Raw genomic sequence first — 23,688 nt, forward strand, 5'->3', positions numbered from 1 at the left:
TTGTTGTAGTAAGTGCATATTGAGTTGTGTGGTAGAGATTCAACTACTGTTTGGGGATGCAATCCTTACTAGTAAACTCCATATTTGAAATGGTTCCAATGTGCTACTTGTCAAGAGTTCTGTAAGAAACCACTCTATTCTTAGGTTGATGATTTGCAGTCATATCTTTAAGGAATACAAATGTTTGATTCTCTACCAAACCTTCTTTAATGAAGTTGGTGGGTTTTTTTAAAAAATCATTTCAGAGTACCTGAACACAGTGCTGGTACAGCTTAGAAGAATCATTTTCTTTGGAGAAAATTCATCAAGGATCTGAAGCAAAATGGTAAGAATTTGCCATTCATAAATGAAATTAAGTGAAATGCTATGCGTTTTTGTTTTACTTATTTTATATTTTCAATTTCAGCGGCCAATGCGCATTTTTGTAAATGATGACCGCCATGTCATGGCAAAGCATTCTGCAGTTTATCCAACTCAAGAAGAACTGACAGCAGTTCAAAACATGGTCTCTCACACTGAACGTGCTCTCAAAGCTGTTTCTGACTGGATTAATGAGCAGGAGAAAGGTAATAATGAGCAGCCAGAACCTGACACCATGGAGACTGTAGCTGAAGAAGAGAACAAAGAAGGAAGGTATGTAACTATTCATAACTTACTCTTAATTTAACAACTTCTGAAAAGAATTTTCTCCTGCTTGAGATGCCAATGACCAGTTTACATTAATTGTTTAAAATAATTTTGAACATTACAATTAAAAAGATAAATACTAATAAAATTAAGAGTCTAAAAAGAGAAGACAGGGAAAAAGAAAAATATAAAGGAAAGAAATATTAAAAAGTTGACTCCATATAAAACAATTTTAATGGCTGATCAACTTCATTTAAAACACAACAGATTATTTCTTTCCATATTTCATCTCACATTAGAAATAAGTCTTTGAAGCCTTATCATTCAGTCTTAGTTTAGCAATCTTTAATCACCTCAAATAATGTTCTAGAACTTGATTTCTTTTTTTTCCTTTGTCCTTTCTCGTAAAATTCTTGCAAGCCTTAAGAGATCTCTTACAAAGGTCATCTTTTGCTTTGTTAAGACATCAGCTAGTTTCATAGGGATATACAGGGCGTCTCCTTTCACATTCCCACAGCCGGGTCATTTTTAGATCCACTTTTAAATCAGTCTTATTTGGTAAATTTTGTTCCTTTTCCATATATATAATGGCATACTCTTAAAATTAAAATCCCTTGTTCATAAATATCCTTCAATACATCCAATGTTATTTTGTTCCATTTTGTGTTTGGAAATCAAATCTGAGTGCTCATCTCCTTTAATATATTCAGTATCATTGCCTGCCTAAATTCAGGACCTTACTTTTCTCATCACTTAACTGCATCTTACTGAACAGGGCTCAGTGCTCAAATCTGTCAAGATACTTCTGAATCTTGAGTTTATTTTTCAAAGTGTTAGCAATTCCCCTCAGCTTGGTGTCATCTGCAAATTAGATGAGTTCCCTTTCTACCACCTCATCTAGATCTGGTTCACTAACCCCTGGGCTGCAGATCGGTACCAATCCATGGCCTGTCAGGAACCGGGCCACAGAAGAGGCAGGCGAGTGAAGCTTCATCTGCACATGTGCGGGATCTAGGTTGCATGCAAAACCATCCCCTGAACCATGGAAAAAATGTCTTCCATGAAACCCGTACCTTATGCCAGAAAGGTTGGGGACCGCTGGTCTAGATGATTTATGAAGCTGTTGAAGATTACTATAGGCCTAAGGAAAAATCTTGAGGTATGCTTCCCTCCATGTAGATGTAGTTTCATTCAGAACTAGGGTTAGGGTTAAGTGTGGTTGGTCAGCCAATTCTAAATCCATCTGGTGGTGATCTATCCCAATTTTTTCTAACTTAGTAAAAAGTAGATTGTAATCTATTTTGTCAAATGTCTTACCAATTCAATTCATTACAGTCATAGACCAGAACAAATAAAAACACTCAATAAATATATAATTAAAAATTCTAGTATAAAATAATAAATAACAGCTAAAATCTATGATAAAATCCAGTCCGTCAGTTATACATGATCTAACTATGTAGAGTCGGGAACAACTAGCACGTATGTGCGAGGGGAACTTTTAACTTTATACTAAAAGTAGGATCCATAAACTGGCCCATAGTCAGTTTAATACTAATGTCTTACTGAAGTCCAAGTATATTACATCCACACATTTTGCAGGTTCACTAATTTAATCATTTTACCAGAATATAAGATTTCTCAGGCATTTGGTTGTTGTTTTTTTTTAAAAAAAACACCATGTTGGCTAGTAATCGAGTAAGCACCTTGTTCATTTCTAGGTGATCATATATCCTCCATTTGATTATCTTTTCCAGGATTTTCTCAGGTATTGATTTCAAGGTGATTGATCTATAATTTCCTGGATCTATTTCCCCCTTTTTGTAGATTAGTACCGGTACTATATCAGCTCTTTTCCAGCTCTCTGGTAGTTTCCTTGTGCTTCAGGAGCTCCTTCAGAACTCTGGGATGCAAACCATCTGGTCCATGTGATTTGTACTTGTCCAGGGTGAATAGATATTCTCTTACTTTTTCCTAGCTTATTTTATGTGCCTGTTCTATCTCCCACCTGCAGAGTGTAACTTCTTGCTTTTCCTGCTTATCTGAGAGGAAGGTGTCTTCTCTTATTCTGCATGAAAGAGTAAAGGATAGCCCCAGATCTAAGCATGAAAACTAAATACTTGGTGCGGGATGCTGGTGGAATACTAACAGGAAATTGTAGAAGTAGGAGTCAAATGGATGGAAATTGATGAATTGGGAAAAAGTATGGACAGAGTCATTGTGTTTGTGTGAATGCATCTGAGATTATCACGAATGAATGCAAAAATGACTACATAAAGGTTGAAAGAAGGTTGAGAGAAAAGAAAGTTCAAAACAATTGTTCATTTGGATCTATCAGCTTCTATGAGAGAGGTTGCTTACCCCCCAAAACCACTTTTTAGGGAGAATGAGCGTGTGGATATAAATTGAGGATAACACCAGCTTATTTATTAAAATTATTTTGATTTGTAAATAAATGTATCCTCCGTTAAAAACTTAGTCTCTCAACCTAATACATAAAATTCCTATTTTGATTGCTAATGTGTTATTAATTGAATGTATAAGCTATATTTTTTAAATTGGCAAATTCCTTGTTGTATGTAATAAATAGAATAGGGAGAATGAATTTAATTGATGGCTTAGATAAATCCAGACATCTTTCTATCATGTTGTAACTGCAGAGAGTCCTTTCTTAATGACAATTTGTTTAGCAACAATTCAAAGTTATGGCACTGAATGAATTGCAGTTATACCCTGTCCTTGAAGTTGCAGTCCTTGCAAGTCCTTATCATATGATCAAAATTTGGGTGTTTGGCAGCAAACTTTAATTTTTTTTAAATATGATTTTTATTAAGCATTTTAACCACAATACCATGCTTCTCCAAAAAGAAGGCTGGGTCTTATTTTCTTTTGACCCCTGAAAAAACGGCTAGGTCTTTTTGGAGGGTTCTGATTATTGGCTCATGGCGGTGGCACCGACAGCCCTGCCCAGGAGGAGCCTGCTGCTGGCCCACTTCTCCTGAGGCCGCTTGCCGCCACTCACACGCATTGCCCCGGCCTCCGTTTCACTTTGAGATGCCTGCTAGAAGGCACCTGAAGGCGAAGCGGAGGCCAGGGAGATGCGTGTGAGTGGCAGCAAGCGGCCACAGAAAAAGACGAGGCAGGTGTCGTTGTGTGAGGTCTGGTAAGTAGGCAGCTCCACTATCCCCATCCCCCCACCCTAGCATATTATTTATCTGTGTGCCTTGCCCCACCCCCTGCAGGGCCTTAATTAGGGCTAATTTTGTGGGTGGGGCTTAGTTTGATCACATGCGCTCAAAAACATGATAGGACTTCTTCTCAAGGTGGGTCATCTTTTTAGAGAAACACGTTAGTAAGGACTAATTCAAACAAAACTTAGAGAAGAAAAAAAGAATAAAAAGTGCAAGAAGAGAGAAAAATGCAAGCAGAAGTAATTTCCATCCAAAATAACCAGATGTAATAACTTCACTCCCTATAGGATTAAACATCCATATTCCATCCCTTATCTATAAACAATCCATAATATACAAAAATCCATTAAAAACATTTTTTCAATACTGGTGTCAACAAAAAATCCAAAAAAGGTTGCTAGAACATTGGAGGGGAAGTCTCATTTCAACCATAATAAATAAAACAAAACTTTGTATTCATTCCTTTTACTTTAAGTCTTAATTTTTGATTGAATTAAAGATTAAGACCGTTATTTGTCATAGAACTGGATTTCTCTTCACTTTTTCTTTATCTCACAGATTTCTTCAAGGTTTTAACAAGGCTGTTTTGAGAAATCTAAAATATTTTCCAGGTCTAAAATCTAATAAACATTTCCCTATTGGTTTATTATTTGTATTTTTTTACTTTTGAAAACTTCAAGTGTCATTTATATATCCAGTAAAGCATCCTTTTCTAAATTGTTATTTTGGCCTGTCATTTAAAGTTCCACTTTTGGTACTTTACCTTATCAGATAGTCATTCCTTCATTAACATCTTCTGAAGCACACATAATTACTGATAGTGTTATTACTAAACTCTGGTTCCATTCTTAAAATATCTTCCTTAATTTAAAAAATATTACATCATATTTTGTGCCATTTTATAAGTCGAATATTAACTGACCACACTTGTATTCTTTTTTTCTGCTTTCAAAACGTCAATATCCCCTAAAGTCCAGTTTCTAAAATTATCCGATATCATCTTAGGACTTGGCAGTAACCAGATAATAAATCTGTTTTCTAAGAAAAGCTTAACTTTTATAGTTAATTCCAAAATCTTAGTTTAAAAGTCAATATTCCAAATTCATCTGAACCCTTTGTTTATAACTTTTTTGGATCAAAATCTTATTTAAGTTTTAGATTTTTATTTCAAATTTTTAAAATTCTTAATCTTGTAAGCTATTTTTTAATTCAGAGTTATTATCACTCAACCAGTGGACTTTTCAAATACTTCAATTTCTGTAGCTTTATTGATCTGAAGAGCTTTAATGGCTTTAAGATGGTGAGTAAGCAATTTCTAAAAAGAGATTGGAAAGTGGGGTTTGCAAACTTAGTGTCCTTTAAAACACTCTGCTAGGGTTGTAAGCTGGATGGTTGATTGCATCATGTCCTAACATTCAAATGTGCAAAACCTGTCTTGTGGTCTCCTCATGAATAGCCATCCAAAGCACATGTGGGCGATCTTCTGTCTTCCTTATGTGTAGACTTCCTTGGTCATTGCCATGGCCTTTAGTTCCACTTTCATAGAACCCTTTTCAGTTTGTTGTATCTCCCCCAGAAATCCAGAATTGTCTGCACTTAACGATCACAGGGACACTTCAGCTCCTCACCTGCCTGTCCCCCCGTTTCTGCCCTTTTGGGCATCCTGGGTTGTTTGGCCTGCTGGCCCTGCCAACTCCAGCTGACGTTACCATCTTTTGCTGCTGATCAGGTGCATCAGGCCTTTGTGCTGCTGACTGTTCTTCCTGCATCCATGCGTAGCCTTGTTCAAAGTGCATGTAGCTTTTTCATAAGGTTTTGAAGCCTTCTAAAGCTTTGCGAGAAAGCAACGTATGTGTAAGGAACTGCCTCAGTCCCTCAGGGCTCCATTAAGTGGAATCGAAGGAACTTTTACCGAGAGAGAAGTGATTCCATAAGGTGAAATTTGAAAAACCTGCGCAAAGCAAACATATTATTTTCAGTTCCCCAAACCCATCCACCCCCGACCACAGGCAGCCAATGTGATGCCAAAAAGTTGCTTTGAGAACCTCTGAGGTGCTTGGAGATAACAGTTCACTCTCAGGACAATACAACCTTGGAGTGAGGCTGAAACCAGCTGGGAGAGAGTCCGCTCTGTCTCTGAAGACTCTCTCCCCACCTCCAATCCCCAAGCAGTTATAGCAAAAGCAAAAAGCAAGCTAATAATGCCTCTGCCCCCCCCCCCGCCCCCACAACAACAGAATGGCAGGACACGATGGTGGACCTGGCACAATATGGCCCTGGGGAAGAAGATTTGGGGTGGCCAGCAGCTGCCTTGTTGAGGAGTCAGGCTGGGTGCACTTCTTCAGTAATGGAAAGGAGGTGTGGCAAAGGCCTACTGGCCATGACCAATAGAACCCAGATCTGGCAGGGGAGTGCAGGGTGGCTAAAAGGTTGTAGATGAGTAAATGGTGGGAGTTAAAAGGGAGGCGGTCCCTTCTACCAGAATTGAACTTTCACAAGTGGAATATATCTGCTATTCTGTTTCTAGGACTGACCACGATCCCTTTTGCTTTGATACCCAGAAATCACACTAATAACCTGAGTGAGAAATAGTAGTGTAATTTCTGACTCTACATAACAAGACAGAGATGCACCCCAGAGATGGGGTGGGGGGCATTCAGACAACGGCATATGCACTGCCCTTCCCCCTGTTTGAAAGAACCCATATTTAATAATATATTTTTATGGGTTTTTATTAGGTGGATGTAAAAATTCTCCATTATATTTTGCTTGGTGGACTAGTATGCTTCTTAACATTTCAAGAAAAAAACCAAGCTAAGCATTTTAGGAACTATCCCATCCATTGGCAGCTGCAATCTTTAGGGGAATGAAAAATAAAATACTGAAATCCAAAGATAACTCTCCGCCATTGTAGAAGTGTTTGCCCCAATTCAGATAGATAAATAAGATTTCCCACCTTTGATCCCTGACATCACACAACAACAGTGTCATTCATTCTTAGCTGTACAAAATAACAAGGGAAAGTAGCGTGTATCTTGATGGGGGAAAAAAAAATAACCACCCCTGTGCTAATAATGTCAACACAGTTGCTTAGTAAATGTTGAAACTGGACAGAGCACCAACCTTCTGGAAAACTAAAATAAATGTATTTATACATACAAACTAAAATTTACTAGTTAGGAAGGAAATCCTCTCTGTTATTCCAGAGAGATCTAATGTTGGAATCTCTAAAATGACCAAAAGCCTGCTGGTGCAAGGTCTGGCAAGGCAGAAGGTGGGTATTCATATTTTTTTTTCATATTTCTCTCTTCGGTTGATTTAAATATTTGTACCATGTGCCATTGTGCTTTCTATCCAACAAGATCCAGTTCAGTGATGAGAAAAGTAAGATCCTACACTAGGGCAGGAAAAACCAAATGCATAGTTATAGAATAGGTAGTACCTGGCTCAACAATCTCTCTGGATCTAGATGTCCTAATGGACCACCACTTAAGTATGACCCAGCAGTGTGATGCAACTGTCAAAAAAGGTAATACAGTTCTATGTTGCATGAACAGGAATAGTTTCAAGATCCCATCCATGAAGTGCTAATACCACTTTATAGCACAGTGGTGGGGCCACACTTAGAATATTGCGTTGAGTTCTGGTCACTATCAGAAAAAAGACGTTGAGACCCTGGAAAGTGTGCAGAGAAGAGCGACAAAGATGATAAAGAGATGTGGAGGCTAAATTGTATGATGAACACTTGATGGAGCTCTATATGTCTGGCCTATCAAACAGAAGGAATGGGGGGCGGGGCATGATAACTCTCTTGCAGTACTTGAGGGGCTGTCATGAAGGGATTGGCTTATTCTAGGGTACCAAAGGGCAGGACAAGTAATGGATTGAAGCTTGTCAAAGAGAGATCCAACTTAGAAGCAAGGAGAAATTTTCTGAAAGCAATTAAACAATCTTACCTCCTGGATTGTGGGTGGTTACCGTATTTTTCAGAGTATTTTTACCCCCAAAAGAGGGTGAAAATCTTTAAATGAAGAGTTGGTTTATTTTGGCAAACGTGTGTCTCTGTCTGTGCATGTGTATATATATATATACACACGTGTGTGTGTGTGTTTTATAGTGAGCAGAAGACTACAGAGCACTTGACTAGGACGCTTCGTGGAGTGATGCGCGTTGGTCTTGTAGCAAAAGGCCTCCTGCTGAAGGGAGACTTGGATCTGGAACTGGTTCTGTTATGTAAAGAGAAACCTACGATTGGTCTTTTGGAAAAAGTAGCCGATAATCTCAGCACACAGCTTGCTGTGAGTATAAAAACAGGCTAATGTGTACTATCCCAATATTTTTAATATCTATATAATGAACTGATGGTTCCATGTTACTTGACTAATTTTGAAGTTTGATATTCCAGCAAGCTTGCAGTGTTCATGTAGTTCATAAATTAGAAGATCTTCAAGGTGTTGTGATACCTCCTACAGCTATTTAGAGTACTCCTAGTAGTGTTGTAATGTCTTCATGATTTAAACTTTCTAGGCAATGAACAATTTACCACCTACTTTTTAAATATAGGTAGTCCTCAACTTATGACCACAATTGAGCACAAAAGTAAAACATTCATTATGTGAATTTTGTCCCAGTGTACACTTTTCTTGTCAGTTAAGTGAATCACTGCAGTTGGTAAATTAGTAACACAGCTAAGTAAAATTGGCTTCCCCTTTGACTTCACTTGCCAGAAGTTCGCAAGAGGGAGTCACGTGACCCATTGACATTGCAATCATGATAAATATACCAAGCGTCTGAATTTTGATCATGTGACCATGTGGATGCTACAGTGCTCATAAGTGTGAAAAACTCATAAGTCACCTTTTTCAGTGACCGTCCAGGAACTTCGGACAGTCACTAAATGAACTGTTGTAAGTCTAGGACTACCTATATACTGTTTAAGAAATTGTCCACTTGTGTTGTTTCTCCTGATAATTACGCAGATGTGATGCCATGTTATACTAAACAAATGCATTTATTTATAATGTGTAGGCAAAATGTGTATATATGTGTTTGTGCTTCTTAACTATTTGGATATTTAAATCAGATCATTCAAGTTACTCGGACCCAATTGGGGGCTTCTGTGCCCGTATAAATAACACTGTTAACATTGTTTTAGAACAATACATAGTGCAAAATAGTTTTGCTTGATAAATATTCTTTCACGGTTCTCAATAATGGTTGATTTACTACTGTGAATATAAATGTAAATCAGCAAGTACCACCTCTTCAGTATTCATTTCACATCTGGAAGATACTTAAAAGCCAGGATAAAAGCTTTTGGTCAGATTTTCAGTATTGGCCTGCCCTGAAAACCAACAGGTTTCTCCCTCCCTCCCAGGGGGGGACGGGCCTTTTCTTACTAAGATGCAGGGGTGAAATGCTACCGGTTTGGACCGGTTCACCCGAACCAGTAGTAAAAAAATGCTTTAAAAGGTTATTTTAAAAGTTCTGACAATCAGCTATGCCACAATCATTTGAACTTTTTTTTCTTTCTTAAAGCATTTTTAAACTACCGGTTCAGCAGAAGCAATAGTAAAAAAATGCTTTAAAAAGTTTTTTAAAAGCTTGGTGCGCATGTGCACGCATGAAAACTGATAGCAGACTTCAGAGCATTTCACCCCTGCTGAGATGGTAAAGTTACAAAGAGTATATATTGACTGCTATCGAAGGTGGACATCCCTGAAGTATAATTGATATAGAAGGTAGACATCTGTGAAGTATAATTGATCCTAAATCACTATTGATTATATTAATTATTCTGAAAGGACTGTTTTTGTTCCTGAACCTTAAATTGAATGTTTGGAAGAGCCGAAAAGCTAAGAATATAAAGTATTTTCTTGTGTTTCAGGCTATTACTGAAGACAAATATGAAATTATTCAATCTGTCAGTGATGCTGCAATTACAATTAAGAATACAAAAGAGCCACCACTGACACTTACTATTCACTTGACATCCCCTGTTGTCAGAGAAGAAATGGAAAAAATGTTAGCTGGAGGTATGGAAGACTGAAAATTGCTAGCAGTCCCAGAATGAGTTTCCAGACTGACTTTGCTAATTATTATGGTGTACAGTTTCTTGATTAGGCAGAGCAATTTCATGCAAGTCAATTTGTGTTACAATGTTGTACAGTTTCTTGATTATGGATCACCTGTCTCAGGCTTCTAGAATTTGAGTGATATTTCCAAATGAAATGCCTTTTTTAAACATTTAGGTCTTTTGCTCTAGCCTTTCTACAAGTGTGTTATTTCACTTGTGCATAATACTGTTTTTAATTAAATGTGAATATTATAGATGATACAGGTGCAAATCAAAATCTCTTAAAATATTGACATTTTTAAAAAAAAACCGTTTGCATGTTCTTGAAATTGAGTGTATTACATAAAGCAGTTTGTGTTGCAGCAAAATGATTGTCTTTCTATGTTTTTTCTCCTTAATTTTGGAGTATTCAATTGAATTTTAAAATGCAATGCAGAGTTTTTAATAAAGTTACTATATTTTTTGTTTTATTTTAATAGGGGCTAATTCACATACATACATACATAATTATAATCAATTTACAGCTGAGTCACAGAAAGCAGTTCGCATTTAGTATTTGATACTACAATATGTCTAGCATATTATGTAGTTGCTATTCTCATGCGTGGCTTTCACACAATTTTGGCAATTTTCACTGGCATTTTGAACAGTGATTTTCCAAGAGCCAGAAGAGTGGTATGCTAAAACGTTACAATCTTTTCAATGATTGAACTTGCCTTATCTAAAACCCAGGCTTCTTCCCTACAGTTTTGCTGCAGCACAGACCTCTTATTTGTTCCCTAATTGTTTATGGTTTGATATCTGACACATCTACCAAGCCTTCTAGTTTGTCAATTTTAGGGACGCTGGACCTTTGACCAACAGGACACATTCTGTCATGGGCTGGGGCCAGGGCAGTCAAGCCTTGTGGGCGGAGGGGGTTCCTTGTAGAAAAGCTCTTAGTTAAGTACGACGACTGCATTTAGAGTGGGAATCTAATTTTAACCTTCCATTTTGTTGGTTAGTCTAGTTCTATAGCCTGGTTGCAATAAAAGCTATCCTTTTCTGTAAAGTTTCTTTCCCTGTATAAAAATGAGTTAATGCCTCACATTGTTCTCCTTACTTAGTTGTCACTTCATAAGGATGAAAAAAAAAATAATGTATTGAGGCTATACTTTCAGGTACAGGGCTTTAGATCAGAGTCCGGGGAGCCTCAGCTGCCCTTTAGGAAACTGCCTCATCCCCTCTCCACCCGACAGAACCCCCTTGGTCAAACTGTGCCTTGTCTTCTTATTCCACCCACGAATAGAAACGCTATCAGTCAACGACTCACCGGACGTTCTGGACAGGCAGAAATGCCTTGCTGCCTTGGCGTCACTCCGACACGCCAAGTGGTTTCAGGTTTGCATTTTGTTCTTATATTTGTCTTTAAGTAGAAAACTTGTAAGTTGTAATTGCCTAAATTAAAATGTTTTAATGTGAGTTGTAGGTGTGCAGAACTTAGCATCTGTTAAATGCACAGTTGCTAAAGAAGCACTTGATGAATTTAGTTTCTCAGAAACGGCATAGTTCCTAGTTGCTGCTTTGTGCTAAGAGTAAGTTTTCAAACACAGTAACAAAAAATATAGAAATAAAAAGCTATGGAAATGTATACATAGTTTACCCTTGACAAAGTAGCACTACAGAAATGTATGTTTTGTCTCACGTGGATTTCCACATTCACTACTGACCCCTTCTTGCTTATTGATTTTGTTCCAGGCCAGAGCAAATGGCTTGAAATCATGTGTCATAGTCATCCGAGTGCTGAGGGATCTCTGTACCCGTGTTCCTACCTGGGCTCCGCTTAGAGGATGGGTAATCTAATAAGTTAAATTTCCTTTGCAGTTTGCAAATGTTAAAAGTGTCCCATATTTAATGGCAGACTTCTAATTTTTTTTTTTAATGATAAAAGAACACCTGTAAAGTTGAGCAATTTTAAAATGTCCCCATCTTTCCAGAGTTCATGTGAATTGACTAATGTGATCTTTCTCAACAAGTTCTTGTGCAAGCTGCACAAGATGATGGAAGTTAGGAATTTTTTTCTAGATTTTGTCTCGAGTGTTCAGAAATACGTTGCTTAACTTAACCAGCCTCAAATATTATTGAACCTGTCTATTAAGCTTCTAATAAGTTCTAAACTTGAAGTCCTATGCTTTTAGAAGCGAACAGTCAATAATAAACTATTGTAGAATGTTTTTTATTTCTTAACGAAAGTGTTGAATGCCTATTATATTACTGTGATTCTATTTGATACTGTACATAATGACGGTGGATGCTGTTAAACTTTTCCCCCCTTCCATTCATTCATATACACATTGCTTACCTCCAAACAAGCTGGTCTGTTGCTGCCAAATATATTCACAAGTAATAATTTAAATCCTAATGTTATTTGCAACAAAATGAGTTTGATTTAAAGACCGTGCACTCATGGATCACCACTTAATACTAACTCTCAATCTTTTTGCTATTTCCTTGCAGTTACAAGGAAAATGGCAGTCAAAGAGATTGAATAAAACTCACATAGCTGTCAGTGATAGGCAAAGCAGTCTAAGACATAATAGTAAATTCTGCAATAGTTTGCAGTTCTGCAGTTCTCGGATTCTATTTGATAAATGTCTCAATTTTTACTATGGTAAAATTTAGGCTTTTTAAAAGTAGCTTTGCAATCATGGGAAAACTAAAATATTTTGGTACTTATGAATAGAATGTAAACAACATTAGATATTGCATTCCTACATCCCTATCTGAATATTCTTTCAAAGAACTTATTTGGAAATAGAAATACTATTGACATGCATTTTACATATCTGACAACATTTTGTTTCTTTCCTAATCTATAGTCGGTAAACATCTTAACAATACTTAAATAGCAAGGCTGGTTTAAGAGAAGATCCTGATAGAATTATTCTACTTTGTTTCTATCTGCAATCAGATGCTTTTCTGTATTTCTAAGTATATAAATAAAAACAAAACATTGCCATAGAAAAGCAGCTCTGTTTAGCCTCAGCCTTCCAGGCCTTTTGGAAATATGGGATTATAGGAAGCTTCTCCCTAGCTATTCTTAACTCTTACGAATAATGGTTGAATCAGACAGTTCTGAAGATATCCACATGATAAGTCATGGATCAGTATCAGCACCTTAAGTTTTACCTAGAATTTAATCGGTATAAGTGCAATACAATTACTATTAAATGAGCTCTGATGTGAGCACCAGCAAACACATTCTTTTAAATCCCTGCAGTTTTCTTGGCAAGATTTTTTAAAAGCGGTTTGCCATTGCCGCCTTCCTGGTGTTGAGAAAACGTGACTGGACCAAGGCCACTCAGCTGGCATAAGGTGGCACAAAGTCCTCCAGTTTCTACTCTGGTGCTTTAACCACCACACTAAACTGGCTGTAGCAAACACGAAGACCACCACATTTTTGAACAGTTGCAGTTTTCGAGTAGACATTAAGGACAACCCTCGAAGCACAATCGTCAAGGCAGATGGTGGTCATGGCATGAGTACTGTAGCCAAGTACCCTTGCCGAAGGTACAGCCAAGTCGGTATGTCAGCTGAAGCTAGGCATAGGGTCCTCTAGTTACAGCTAGATGTAGTAGCAAGAACTGTGAATCCAGGAGAACCCCTGAGTAACAAATCTCCCTTTCTAATTTAAGCCTGATTGTGGGAAAATCTGAAACTTTTTTACTTAATGTGAAATGAAAAATGAATATATTAAGTCAATATCAATTTTTTGTTCTAAATGGCACGGGTTCTTGTCCCCAGACAAAAGCTTGCAAAATTGGCAGAGAAGAAAATAGCATTTCATAGTAGGGGAAAAGTCTGTGTAAGATTCGTTTCCTAACTTTAAATTAGAAGTACTTTAAGCAACCATAATTAGCACTGGCAACTTGGTCATTATGCAGAGTAATTGCTAAGTAATATCACACCTCTGCTTAGAGCCGAGGTGGCGCAGTGGTTAAATGCAGCACTGCAGGCTACTGCTAGATCAGCAGGTCAGCGGTTCAAATCTCACCGGCTCAGGGTTGACTCAGCCTTCCATCCTTCCGAGGTGGGTAAAATGAGGACCCAGATTGTTGGGGGCAATATGCTGACTCTCTGTAAACCGCTTAGAGAGGGCTGAAAGGCCTATGAAGCGGTATATAAGTCTACTGCTATTGCTATTGCTTATGAACTTCAGCTTTCCTTTGCTTTACAGACCTTACATGAAACAAATAAGTGCAAGGACAGATTGCAAAGTTAGTTTTTCATAACTGTTGTAACTGCAAACCATAGCTAAACAAGGCAATTGCTGAATGAGGACTGCCGATATATTCTGCAACTGCCTATCATAGGAAACAGAAAGCTATGATCAAAAATATCTGTATTTGTATTAAAGATTTTGATAATTGTTCTGCTATTTTCATTGTTTTGGAAATTTCTTTTCAGCCTCTAGAGTTGCTTTGTGAGAAATCAATTGGAACAGCCAATCGGCCCATGGGAGCTGGTGAGGCACTGAGAAGAGTTCTTGAATGCCTCGCATCCGGAATAGTTATGCCAGGTTAGATGGTCCTTGGCTGTTGAGAATTTCAATGGATATTTGTTCTCTTAACTAGTACAAGTTAGAGTTGGTCATCTGTTTCATTTAAAATTCTGTATTTAGGATATAATGATATATTGAGTAGATGTTCTTTGGACCCACCCACTATTTCCGATTCCCTTTTGGAACATTTTTATACATCAGCAAGTTTGCCACCTTGTTGGGCTTAATGGTCTGCAATTTAGAGTAGATCAGATTATCAACCATACTTACAGTATTGAGTGTTAGGTGATACTAAGGGAATATTCAGGTTTACATAGAGATCCTAGGATAATTCTCTGCATATCTTCCTTGTTTCCTGCCTTCAGATGGTTCTGGTATTTATGATCCTTGTGAAAAAGAAGCCACTGATGCTATTGGGCATCTAGACAGACAACAAAGGGAAGATATCACACAGAGTGCTCAGGTATAGTTTTGATTACAGATGTTACAAAACCGCAATGAGTTCTTACTGGTAGCTAGTAACTTCCATGAGGCTGACTTTATTAGAAAAGGGTCCTATTTCACTAATATAGGAGGCTTTTATTGACTGCCAGAAATAAGGTATCAGGTTTTTAACTCTTTAAGTTCTAGAGGACTTCATTATGATTTTTTAGAAGATGTTTCTATGAAATACTGGGACTGGGTGTTGTTTTAATAGATGTCGCAATAAAGAGACTTATCAATAACATCCATTATATCTTTCTAGCATGCTCTGAGGCTTGCTGCTTTTGGCCAGCTTCACAAAGTCTTGGGGATGGACCCTTTGCCATCAAAGATGCCCAAGAAACCCAAAAATGAAAATCCAGTTGACTACACTGGTATGTTTTGGAACTTGCGAACTTTATTTCTCAGAGGTTTCATTGGCCAGTGGACTGAGATTTTGAACTTTTATCTTTCTAGTCCAGATCCCCCCTAGCACAACATATGCCATTGCTCCTTTAAAACGTCCTATGGAAGAAGATGGAGAGGAGAAATCTCCAAGCAAAAAGAAAAAGAAGATTCAGAAAAAAGGTATTGAGTTGGCAAGAGGTAGGTTTGCTTAGTTTTTAGGTGTTCACTAAGATGGTTATTTTGGTTACAGCATTATATGCAACTAGATGAATAGTAAAAAGTTCTCATAAATTGACGGCCTTCATGCTTTTGCTTGATAGCAATAAAGGCTGCATTTAGCAGTTGGCAGTAATAATGCATAGGCACTCATTTGAAGATATAATCTAAAAATAATTTCTTTTCTTCAGAGGAAAAGTCAGATCCTCCACAAGCTATGAATGCTCTCATGAAGCTGAATCAGCTAAAACCTGGACTTCAATATAAACTAGTATCTCAGACAGGTCCAGTTCATGCTCCTATATTTACTATGTCTGTGGAAGTTGATGGCATTACTTACGAAGCTTCGGGACCTTCCAAAAAAACAGCCAAGTTGCATGTTGCAGTCAAGGTAAAGAGTAATTGTAATAGGTGCCTTTGCTTTTAAACATCGCTTAATTTATTCTCCGAAAATGAACTGCTATCTGCTTATTTGTTTGATTCTTATCCCAGCTTTATTTCTGGCAACTTGGGTGCATACATTCTTTACATTTTTCCTGTTCCCCTGTTTTCTTTGGACTAGGAAAAAGTGATTGCTCTGTATCACCCAGTCAAGGGAGGATGTAGTCTCCTTGTTCTAGACCAGCACCTTAGCCACTTGATCATTCTGGCTCTCAAAATTCACAAAAACATAATGGATTTTCTAAGAAGCCAAAATTAACAGCGTGTTTTTTGTGTGTGCGTCTCTGTATCCAGTATATGTTTGTGTTTATTATGATTTGGCATTAGCTGAATTAACAAACTGCTTCCACTTTGGGTCTTGGCTGTTGTGTATTCTGTAAAAGGAGCCTTTTTAGAATCCCTGTAACTTTTGCTATTAAATTGAATTAATTTTATTGGAAGTGAATACGGTAGACCTCGACTTACGTTCAATTAGTGACTGTTTGAAGTTACGTCACTAAAAAAGTGACTGATGACATTTTCCACACGAGCGTTGCAACATCCTCTTGGTCACAATCAAAACTCAGGCACTTGGCTATTGACTCACACTTACGATGGTTGCAGTGGCCAGGGGTCATGTGGCCACCTTTTGCAACTTTGACAAGCAAAGTCAATGGGGAAGCCAAATTCACTTAATAACATCTCCAATGATTCACCTAACAACTCTGGTAATAAAAGTTGTAAGCCGCCTCCCTGAAACTTTGGGCTCAGTTGTGGTCATAAGTCGGGGACTATCTGTATACTAAGCATTTAATTCAGCGGTCGCCAATATTTCTGGTTTTGCAGTGGGGAGGGGATGGCTCTGCACAAGCACCTGCAGCTCCATTTACATGAGCGGCAGGCACATGCCATGCCTTCCCCTTGCACAAGTGGAGCTGCACATGTGCACTTGCCAGCCATTTCCGCAGCTTGGTCCTGAATGGGCCATGGTCCTCTACTGTGCCCCGCACCCCAGGGGTTGGGAACCCCAGTAAAATTTAAATAGAAATTAAATCAGACTTTTGTATTTGCTCCCTTCAACATCAATTAAATAAGGCTGGGGTCCTTCAGCTCCTAAAGTCAAGTGCTGAACAGCCAACAAATGAAAGATGGGTTACATCTGTTTGCAAGAGAGTGTGGGCTGTTCTTTCAAGATAGGCAATAGGATTGTTTAAAGTTGATAAGCTGTGCAATAGCTGTGCAATAGAACAATGATAGTTAATTTCTTGTTTTAGGTTCTGCAAGACATGGGACTCCCTACAGGTGTGGAAGGCAAAGAGAGAGGCGATGAATCGGCAGAAGAAACTGATCAGAAACCAGTTGCAGTGGCTGCTCCTCCTGTAGTGGAAATTATTTGTACTCCTAACGCTGCTTCTCCTTCAGAGCAGACAGAGGTGAACCTGACTTACTATTACCTCTTGGGTGCTTCATATCCAAGTCTTACGTATCTACTTCCTTTTATAAATTTTAAAACTATTATCTTTTTATATGCTTTGCTTCATTCCACTTAGCTCCCCTATCACTAACATTTCTAAGGATTTCCCCATAGAATCATATTTTCTAGAAAACGCCTTTCTGTCTAGTATTCTATGGTCTCTTTAAGGAAATAATTGCTAAACTATGTTATCACTGTGCAAATCTTAGTGATAAGTGCGCTTAGTGACACGGCGCCTGTTAGTTTCTGTCCGGAACATGTTGCCATGCATTGAGGATATTTCTAACAAACTGGCTGAAAAGCCAATAGGACTTTGCTGGCTTATTTAAATACTTCATAAATATAGGGCTAGAATAATGTAAGTAATTGGTTTGGTGTGCACTTTCTTTAACTTGCAAGTTATGTTTTTTAAATATTGGAGGAAATATTAGTGCTTTTTAACATTTAATTAAGACATATTTTCATTGTGATGTTTTTACTTAGAATGTGAAACAGCAGGGACCAATACTGACCAAGCATGGGAAAAATCCAGTTATGGAACTCAATGAGAAACGGCGTGGCTTAAAATATGAGCTGATTTCAGAAACTGGTGGCAGTCATGACAAACGGTTTGTGATGGAGGTGAGAGATGACTTGGTTCACAGAACTGTATTCATAATTGCTGTTATGTTTTGTCAAAGTTGTAGTTCTGTTCCTGAAATCCTTTCCCTTTTCGAAGGTGGAGGTTGATGGCCAGAAGTTCCAAGGAGCCGGTTCAAATAAAAAGGTGGCAAAAGCTTATGCTGCACTGGCTGCGTTAGAAAAGCTTTTCCCAGATGCCCCCCTTCCAATGGAGCAGAAGAAGAAAAGGGCCCCTATGCCAGCACGGGGGGGACCCAAATTTCCTGTAAAGGTAGGCATGTGCACTACAGTTTATGATTATATTGGAAATAACCTGCGCATTTCTTTAAAAACTGCGGCTTCAAAGTTTGATAGATTATTTTAAAGCACACTTGAATATGCAGTTTTCGGGTGCTTTAAGTGGCCAGAGCCAGGAATAAACATTTTTCTTGCATTTTTCTGATTTCAACAGCATAATCCAGGCTATGGCATGGCAGGACCTATGCATGCTGAAGTACCTCCTCCTCCAAACATGCGGGGTCGGGGCAGAGGAGGAAATATCCGGGGCCGAGGCCGGGGCAGAGGAGGATTTGGTGGTGCCAATCATGGAGGTTATATAAATGCTGGTGAGTTGCATTACTTTTATTTACCACTATGACATTTAGAAAGAATATTACGTTGCCTTAATTTACCTTTGAAATGTTATAATATATCTTAGGTTTGAGCTTATTCTATTTGTAACATTTGGGATTTGGCTACTCCATTTGGAGTGGGTGAAATGTTGCTGGGTTTGGGAAAGATTGGCTAGACTAGGTTCTCTAGAAACCACTTTGTGTGTTTCAAAATATCTAGATAGTGTGCAAGCATAACAACTTAATGCATTTAACACACTTCCAGTTGTCTAATGTTGTTGGTGTTTTTCCTAGGGGCCGGATATGGAAGTTATGGCTACGGTGGGAACTCTGCAACAGCAGGCTATAGTAAGTGTTTAATGGGGGGAAAGAGGCCACACTCTGGGATAACAAACTCTCAAATATCATTTTGCAAAATGAAATGGCCTGATATCTCTTGAAAGTTGATTTTAAATTTCTCTGCTTTAAGCCAAGTGAAGCAATAAAGCAATACACCATTTTTTAAAAAACAACATTTCTCCCTAAAATACACAATTTTGCTTTGAAAAGCCTTTGATGGGGAGGGAGGATGACGGGAGCAGAGAAATAAAAAATAATTTTTTAAAAATGTGGCACATTTTGCCATTTTCAAAAATTCTAATTTTTTTTCCTCTGCTCTGTCTCCCCCTTTTGTAGGTGACTTTTTCACAGACTGCTACGGCTATCATGATTTTGGGTCTTCCTAGATCATCTAAAAGTATTGCACATAAAACAACTTTTTACTCCAATTTTCTCAAACTCCAAAACCAATGTGTCCGTGCTGTGTCCCTGTGCTTCACTGGTTTCTCAACAGTGGCTTTTCACCGCAGCTTTCCGAAACTTAGCCTACAAACAGTGGCAGTTTTAATTGTGACTTGCCTTTGATCATATCGATGTCCACGATTGGGGAGCAAAGGTTCAAGGAATGCCTGTGCATTGTGCACAATAAGAGCCAACTCTCTTCTGCTTACAAGCAAAAGGCATTTGTTTTGCTTTTTATGGAAAGCATTTTATTTTAACAGAACTTGCAAAAATATGTTACCTTTTTGTCTTAAATTTTCAGGAGATTTTGTACAGATTTTAGTCCCCAAAAGTGGGTAAATGCTTGTAATGAGGCAAAATTCCTTTTAATAATTCTTAAACTACAACAGCCTGAATTTTGAGCATGCATATTCTTGACTTACATGTGCTGATTTTAATCTCTGCGTCCATGGATTTCTTGCATTAATGAAAGTCTGAGACTTGTTGGGTTGTATTATCTTTAACATGTCAGTGGCTTGGTTAACTGCAGTGGTTTTTTTGCAGTTCTTATAGGATGTGGCTCTTTTTTCTTGTTCTCCGGTACATGTCCCTAGAAGATAAATGTAGTATTATCATAAGACATGAAGACTACTGAACATTGAAAGGCACAGGGAATAAAGTAGCTATTAACGTTTTTAATAAATGGATTGTTTAGTTCTCTTTGCTTTAGTAGTCATATTAAATGTGCTCAGTTTGATTGTTGTCATTGTTTAACAATGTTAAACGTACTAAATTAATAATTAAATAAGTGGAAGTACAGTGGAGATATGAATTTGAAAAAAGGCTCTAAACATAAAAATGACATTTGGTATCAATTTAAAAGCAAAACTAAGTTTAAAAAAATCATACTTAAATGCTGTTATTCTAGAAGAAGCAGTTGTTCTTAATGTGTGTTAGGAATAATTTGGATTAAGAAGTAAAATTACTCCAAGTAACCAGGTTTATGTTTCTTTGTACATGACCTCTTGCTGAACCACAACTGTGAGTTCACTTACAACTTTTCCCACTTTTTAAGGATGTAGCTTTATGTTTTTATAAAGAATAGTCATTGGTAACTTGTATGCTAATTATGGGTCAGAACTGAGGTCGTGTTTTATGTTCCTTGAACAAAAAAAAAATCTGCTTATACATGACTTGCGACATAAACTTCAAATTGAATTCTAAGTAGAGAGCCAAATCCTTTAAAATGAATAGCACTATGCATTAAATGAAATTTTCCCCATGAACAAAATGAGCATGCAATGGCTCAGAAGTGGACATTTTTAATTTTTGGGGGGGGGGGTTAATCAGGGCACAATCTAGAGCATCAATGTCGAACTCACTGTCACGTTGCTGTCATTTCACATTGTTTTTCCCATTCTTGGAGTTGGGGTGGGTGTGGCCTGTGCATCTGACTTGCAGGCTGCCCGTTTGACAACCCTGATCTAGAGGGATCTTATGGGAAAGGCTGGAACATCTAAGACCTTTCCTCTATAGCTTGTGCTCTAAGCCCACCTGCCAATCTTTCCGTTCATTCCTTTCCGTTACTTTTGAATATTTCTCCTTGTGTATTACTTCCCATTAGTGGCTTTGACTTTGCTCTGCTCTCGCCACACACCAAGAATGCATGTGTTTCTGCCTGTACAATACGGGGAACATTTTGTGCAGAGTATATATACTGTGCACATTGTTGTAAGTATTTTGATTTTGTTGACAGCTGTCATCATCTCTTTTCTACATTCTATCACCAACTGAAACATATCCCTTTTTTTTGGTGTATAAGATGCACTTTTCCCCCCAAAAAAGAGGCTGAAAATTTGGGTGCGTCTTATACTCCAAATGTAGCTTTTTTGCAAAGATTTTTTTTCAGCACAGAGGCGCTAAAAAGTGAAACAATCTTCTGCCTGCTTTGCCTGTTTTTCTCATTGCTTCTCTCTCAGCTGTGCTTTAGAAGCTGTTTTTTATCCCCATAAAAAGCGTACATACAGGTGCTCAAAACCAGCAAACTTAGGTGCTGAAGCTGACCAGACTAAGGATGCTAGCTAGATGAATACCTGGTAGGCAGAATCAACCCCCCCCCCTTCATTTTCCTCCCAAAAAACTAAGATGCGTCTTATACTCGGTTGCATCTTATACTCTGAAAAATACGGTAACTATTTAATATTTGGAATGATTTTTAATTCTGATGTGGGAAATTGCTATTTACAAAAGGCTGACATTGTGCAAAATGCTATATTAGATTATTTTGAATTACATGCAGCTCAATATGGTGGGACTAATTAATGTAATGTATAAATGATACATTGCATAATTATTAGGCAAGTGAGTATTTTGGCCATATCATTTTTGTGCATATTTTCCACCTCCAAACTCTAAACTTGAATGCTTATTGGATATAAGGATATCAGGTGATGTTTATTTCTGTAATGAGGGAGGGTGTGGTCTAAGAGATCAACACCCTATATTAAGGTGTCCATAAGTATTAGGCAGCTTCTTCTCGGGCAAAATGGGTCACAAAAGAGATTTAACTGAGTCTGAAAAGTCAAAAATTGTACAAAGTCTTTCAGAGGGTGCAGCTTGAAATTGCTAAGATATGGGGGGAGGGCATGATCACAGAACCATCAAACGTTTTGTTGCAAACAGGGTCGCAAGAAACATGTTGAGAACAAAAGACACACATTAACTGCCAAAGATTTGAGAAGAATCAGAATAAGATCACATTAGTTGAAATGACAAGACTGGGCCAAGAAATATCTGAAGACAGATTTTTCAGAGGTTTTAATGGACTGATTGAGGATGAGAGTGATCTGGGCACAGAGCTCCACTTCGACTCAGACACGAGCAAGGTGGAGATGAGGTCCTGGTATGGGCTGGTATTACTAAAAATGAGATAGTTGGACCTTTTCGGGTTGAAGATGGACTCAAAATCAGTTCCCAAACTTACTGCCAGTTTTCAAAATACACTTTCTTCTAGCAGTGGTAAAGGAAGAAGGTGTGCATCTTTCAAGAAGACAATGATTTTTATGCAGGACAATTCTCCCATCGCATGCATCGAAGTGCTCCACTGGGTGTGGTTAGCCAGTAAAGACCTTCAAGATGAAAGAATGACATGGCCCCCTTCCTCACGTGACCCTATAGGGAATTTGTGGGCCCTTCTTAAAGGGGAGATTTACAGTGAAGGAAAAGAGTGCAGCCCTCTGAAGAGTCTCTGGGGGGCTGTGGCTGCTGCGGGACAAAAAGCTGATTGGTCAACAGCTGAAGAAACTGATAGACTCCATGAGTGGAAGGCTTAGGACTGTTATTGAAAAGAGGGGTTACTTTTTTTTAAAATGTCAGAAATGTTTGTCACTTTTTGAGTTGTTTATTATTCTCACTTTAGCAGATGAAAATAAATGAGGAAACAATTTTCATTTTTCATTTACTTGCATAATCTGCACACTAATAGTTGCCCAATAATTGTGCACACATAGATATTCCCTTAAGAAAGCCAAACATCTTAAATATTCAACTTTGAGATTTATTAACATTTTGGAGTGACCGAGAGGACTGTAGTTGTTCAATAATAAAAATAATCCTTAAAAAAAAAGCCTTGCCTAATGGTGCACATAGTTTACAATACAACATCTTTACAATTGTCAACAGGAATTAAGAGATTTTTGTTTTATTTTGCAGACAGCCTAATTAATGTTCCTTAATTGGAAAGAGATCAGTACAGAACAATTTCACACTGTCATATTCCTGAATATGGTATATTGAACAAGAGTATTGCCTTCTTTGTTGTTGACCCTGCTCTCTTCTCTTTAGGCCAGTTTTACAGTAATGGTGGCCATTCGGGCAACACAGGAGGAGGTGGTGCTTCCGGCTATGGTTCCTATTATCAAGGTGGTGACTACAGCACTCCTGCTCCCCCTAAGCATGCTGGGAAAAAACAACAACATGGTGGACAGCAGAAACCTTCTTACGGCTCAGGGTATCAGTCCCATCAGGGCCAACAGCAACAATCATACAACCAAAACCAATATGGCAATTATGGGCCCCCCCAAGGCAAGCAGAAGGGTTATAACCAAGGCAACTATGCTGCTTACTCAAATTCCTACAACTCTCCTGGTGGCAGTGGCGGAGGAGCAGACTACAATTATGAAAGTAAATTCAGTGAGTTTCTTGTGGATGGTGGGGTGGGAGTTAAGAAATGTTCAAATAGATATTGCATAGGTTCTGGTTTATAGCAAATAAATATGCTTAAA

General features: G+C 38.1%; 1 protein-coding gene across 7 annotated transcripts in view; it reads left to right on the forward strand.

Moving 5' to 3' along the window:
* ILF3 (interleukin enhancer binding factor 3) overlaps positions 1 to 23,688 on the forward strand; it is a 28,271-nt gene that overhangs the window by 1,534 nt on the left and 3,049 nt on the right. For 2 of the 7 annotated variants that reach the window (XM_032208951.1, XM_032208952.1), the window contains exons 2-18: positions 246 to 325; positions 407 to 633; positions 7,936 to 8,116; positions 9,706 to 9,853; positions 11,183 to 11,274; positions 11,632 to 11,727; positions 14,341 to 14,452; positions 14,800 to 14,897; positions 15,180 to 15,291; positions 15,374 to 15,502; positions 15,712 to 15,911; positions 17,215 to 17,373; positions 17,898 to 18,035; positions 18,133 to 18,306; positions 18,487 to 18,640; positions 18,941 to 18,994; positions 23,249 to 23,596. In XM_032208951.1, coding sequence (XP_032064842.1) covers positions 323 to 325; positions 407 to 633; positions 7,936 to 8,116; positions 9,706 to 9,853; positions 11,183 to 11,274; positions 11,632 to 11,727; positions 14,341 to 14,452; positions 14,800 to 14,897; positions 15,180 to 15,291; positions 15,374 to 15,502; positions 15,712 to 15,911; positions 17,215 to 17,373; positions 17,898 to 18,035; positions 18,133 to 18,306; positions 18,487 to 18,640; positions 18,941 to 18,994; positions 23,249 to 23,596 — 2,425 coding nt within the window. In that variant the 5' untranslated portion in view covers positions 246 to 322. Of the gene's footprint in view, positions 1 to 245; positions 326 to 406; positions 634 to 7,935; positions 8,117 to 9,705; positions 9,854 to 11,182; positions 11,275 to 11,631; positions 11,728 to 14,340; positions 14,453 to 14,799; positions 14,898 to 15,179; positions 15,292 to 15,373; positions 15,503 to 15,711; positions 15,912 to 17,214; positions 17,374 to 17,897; positions 18,036 to 18,132; positions 18,307 to 18,486; positions 18,641 to 18,940; positions 18,995 to 19,321; positions 20,287 to 23,248; positions 23,597 to 23,688 lie in introns of those variants that run through there. The other 5 variants (XM_032208954.1, XM_032208957.1, XM_032208953.1 and 2 more) reach the window with 4 other exon arrangements.

The sequence above is a fragment of the Thamnophis elegans genome, chromosome 2 (assembly GCF_009769535.1).
Source record: "Thamnophis elegans isolate rThaEle1 chromosome 2, rThaEle1.pri, whole genome shotgun sequence".
Taxonomy (NCBI): Eukaryota; Metazoa; Chordata; class Lepidosauria; order Squamata; family Colubridae; genus Thamnophis; species Thamnophis elegans.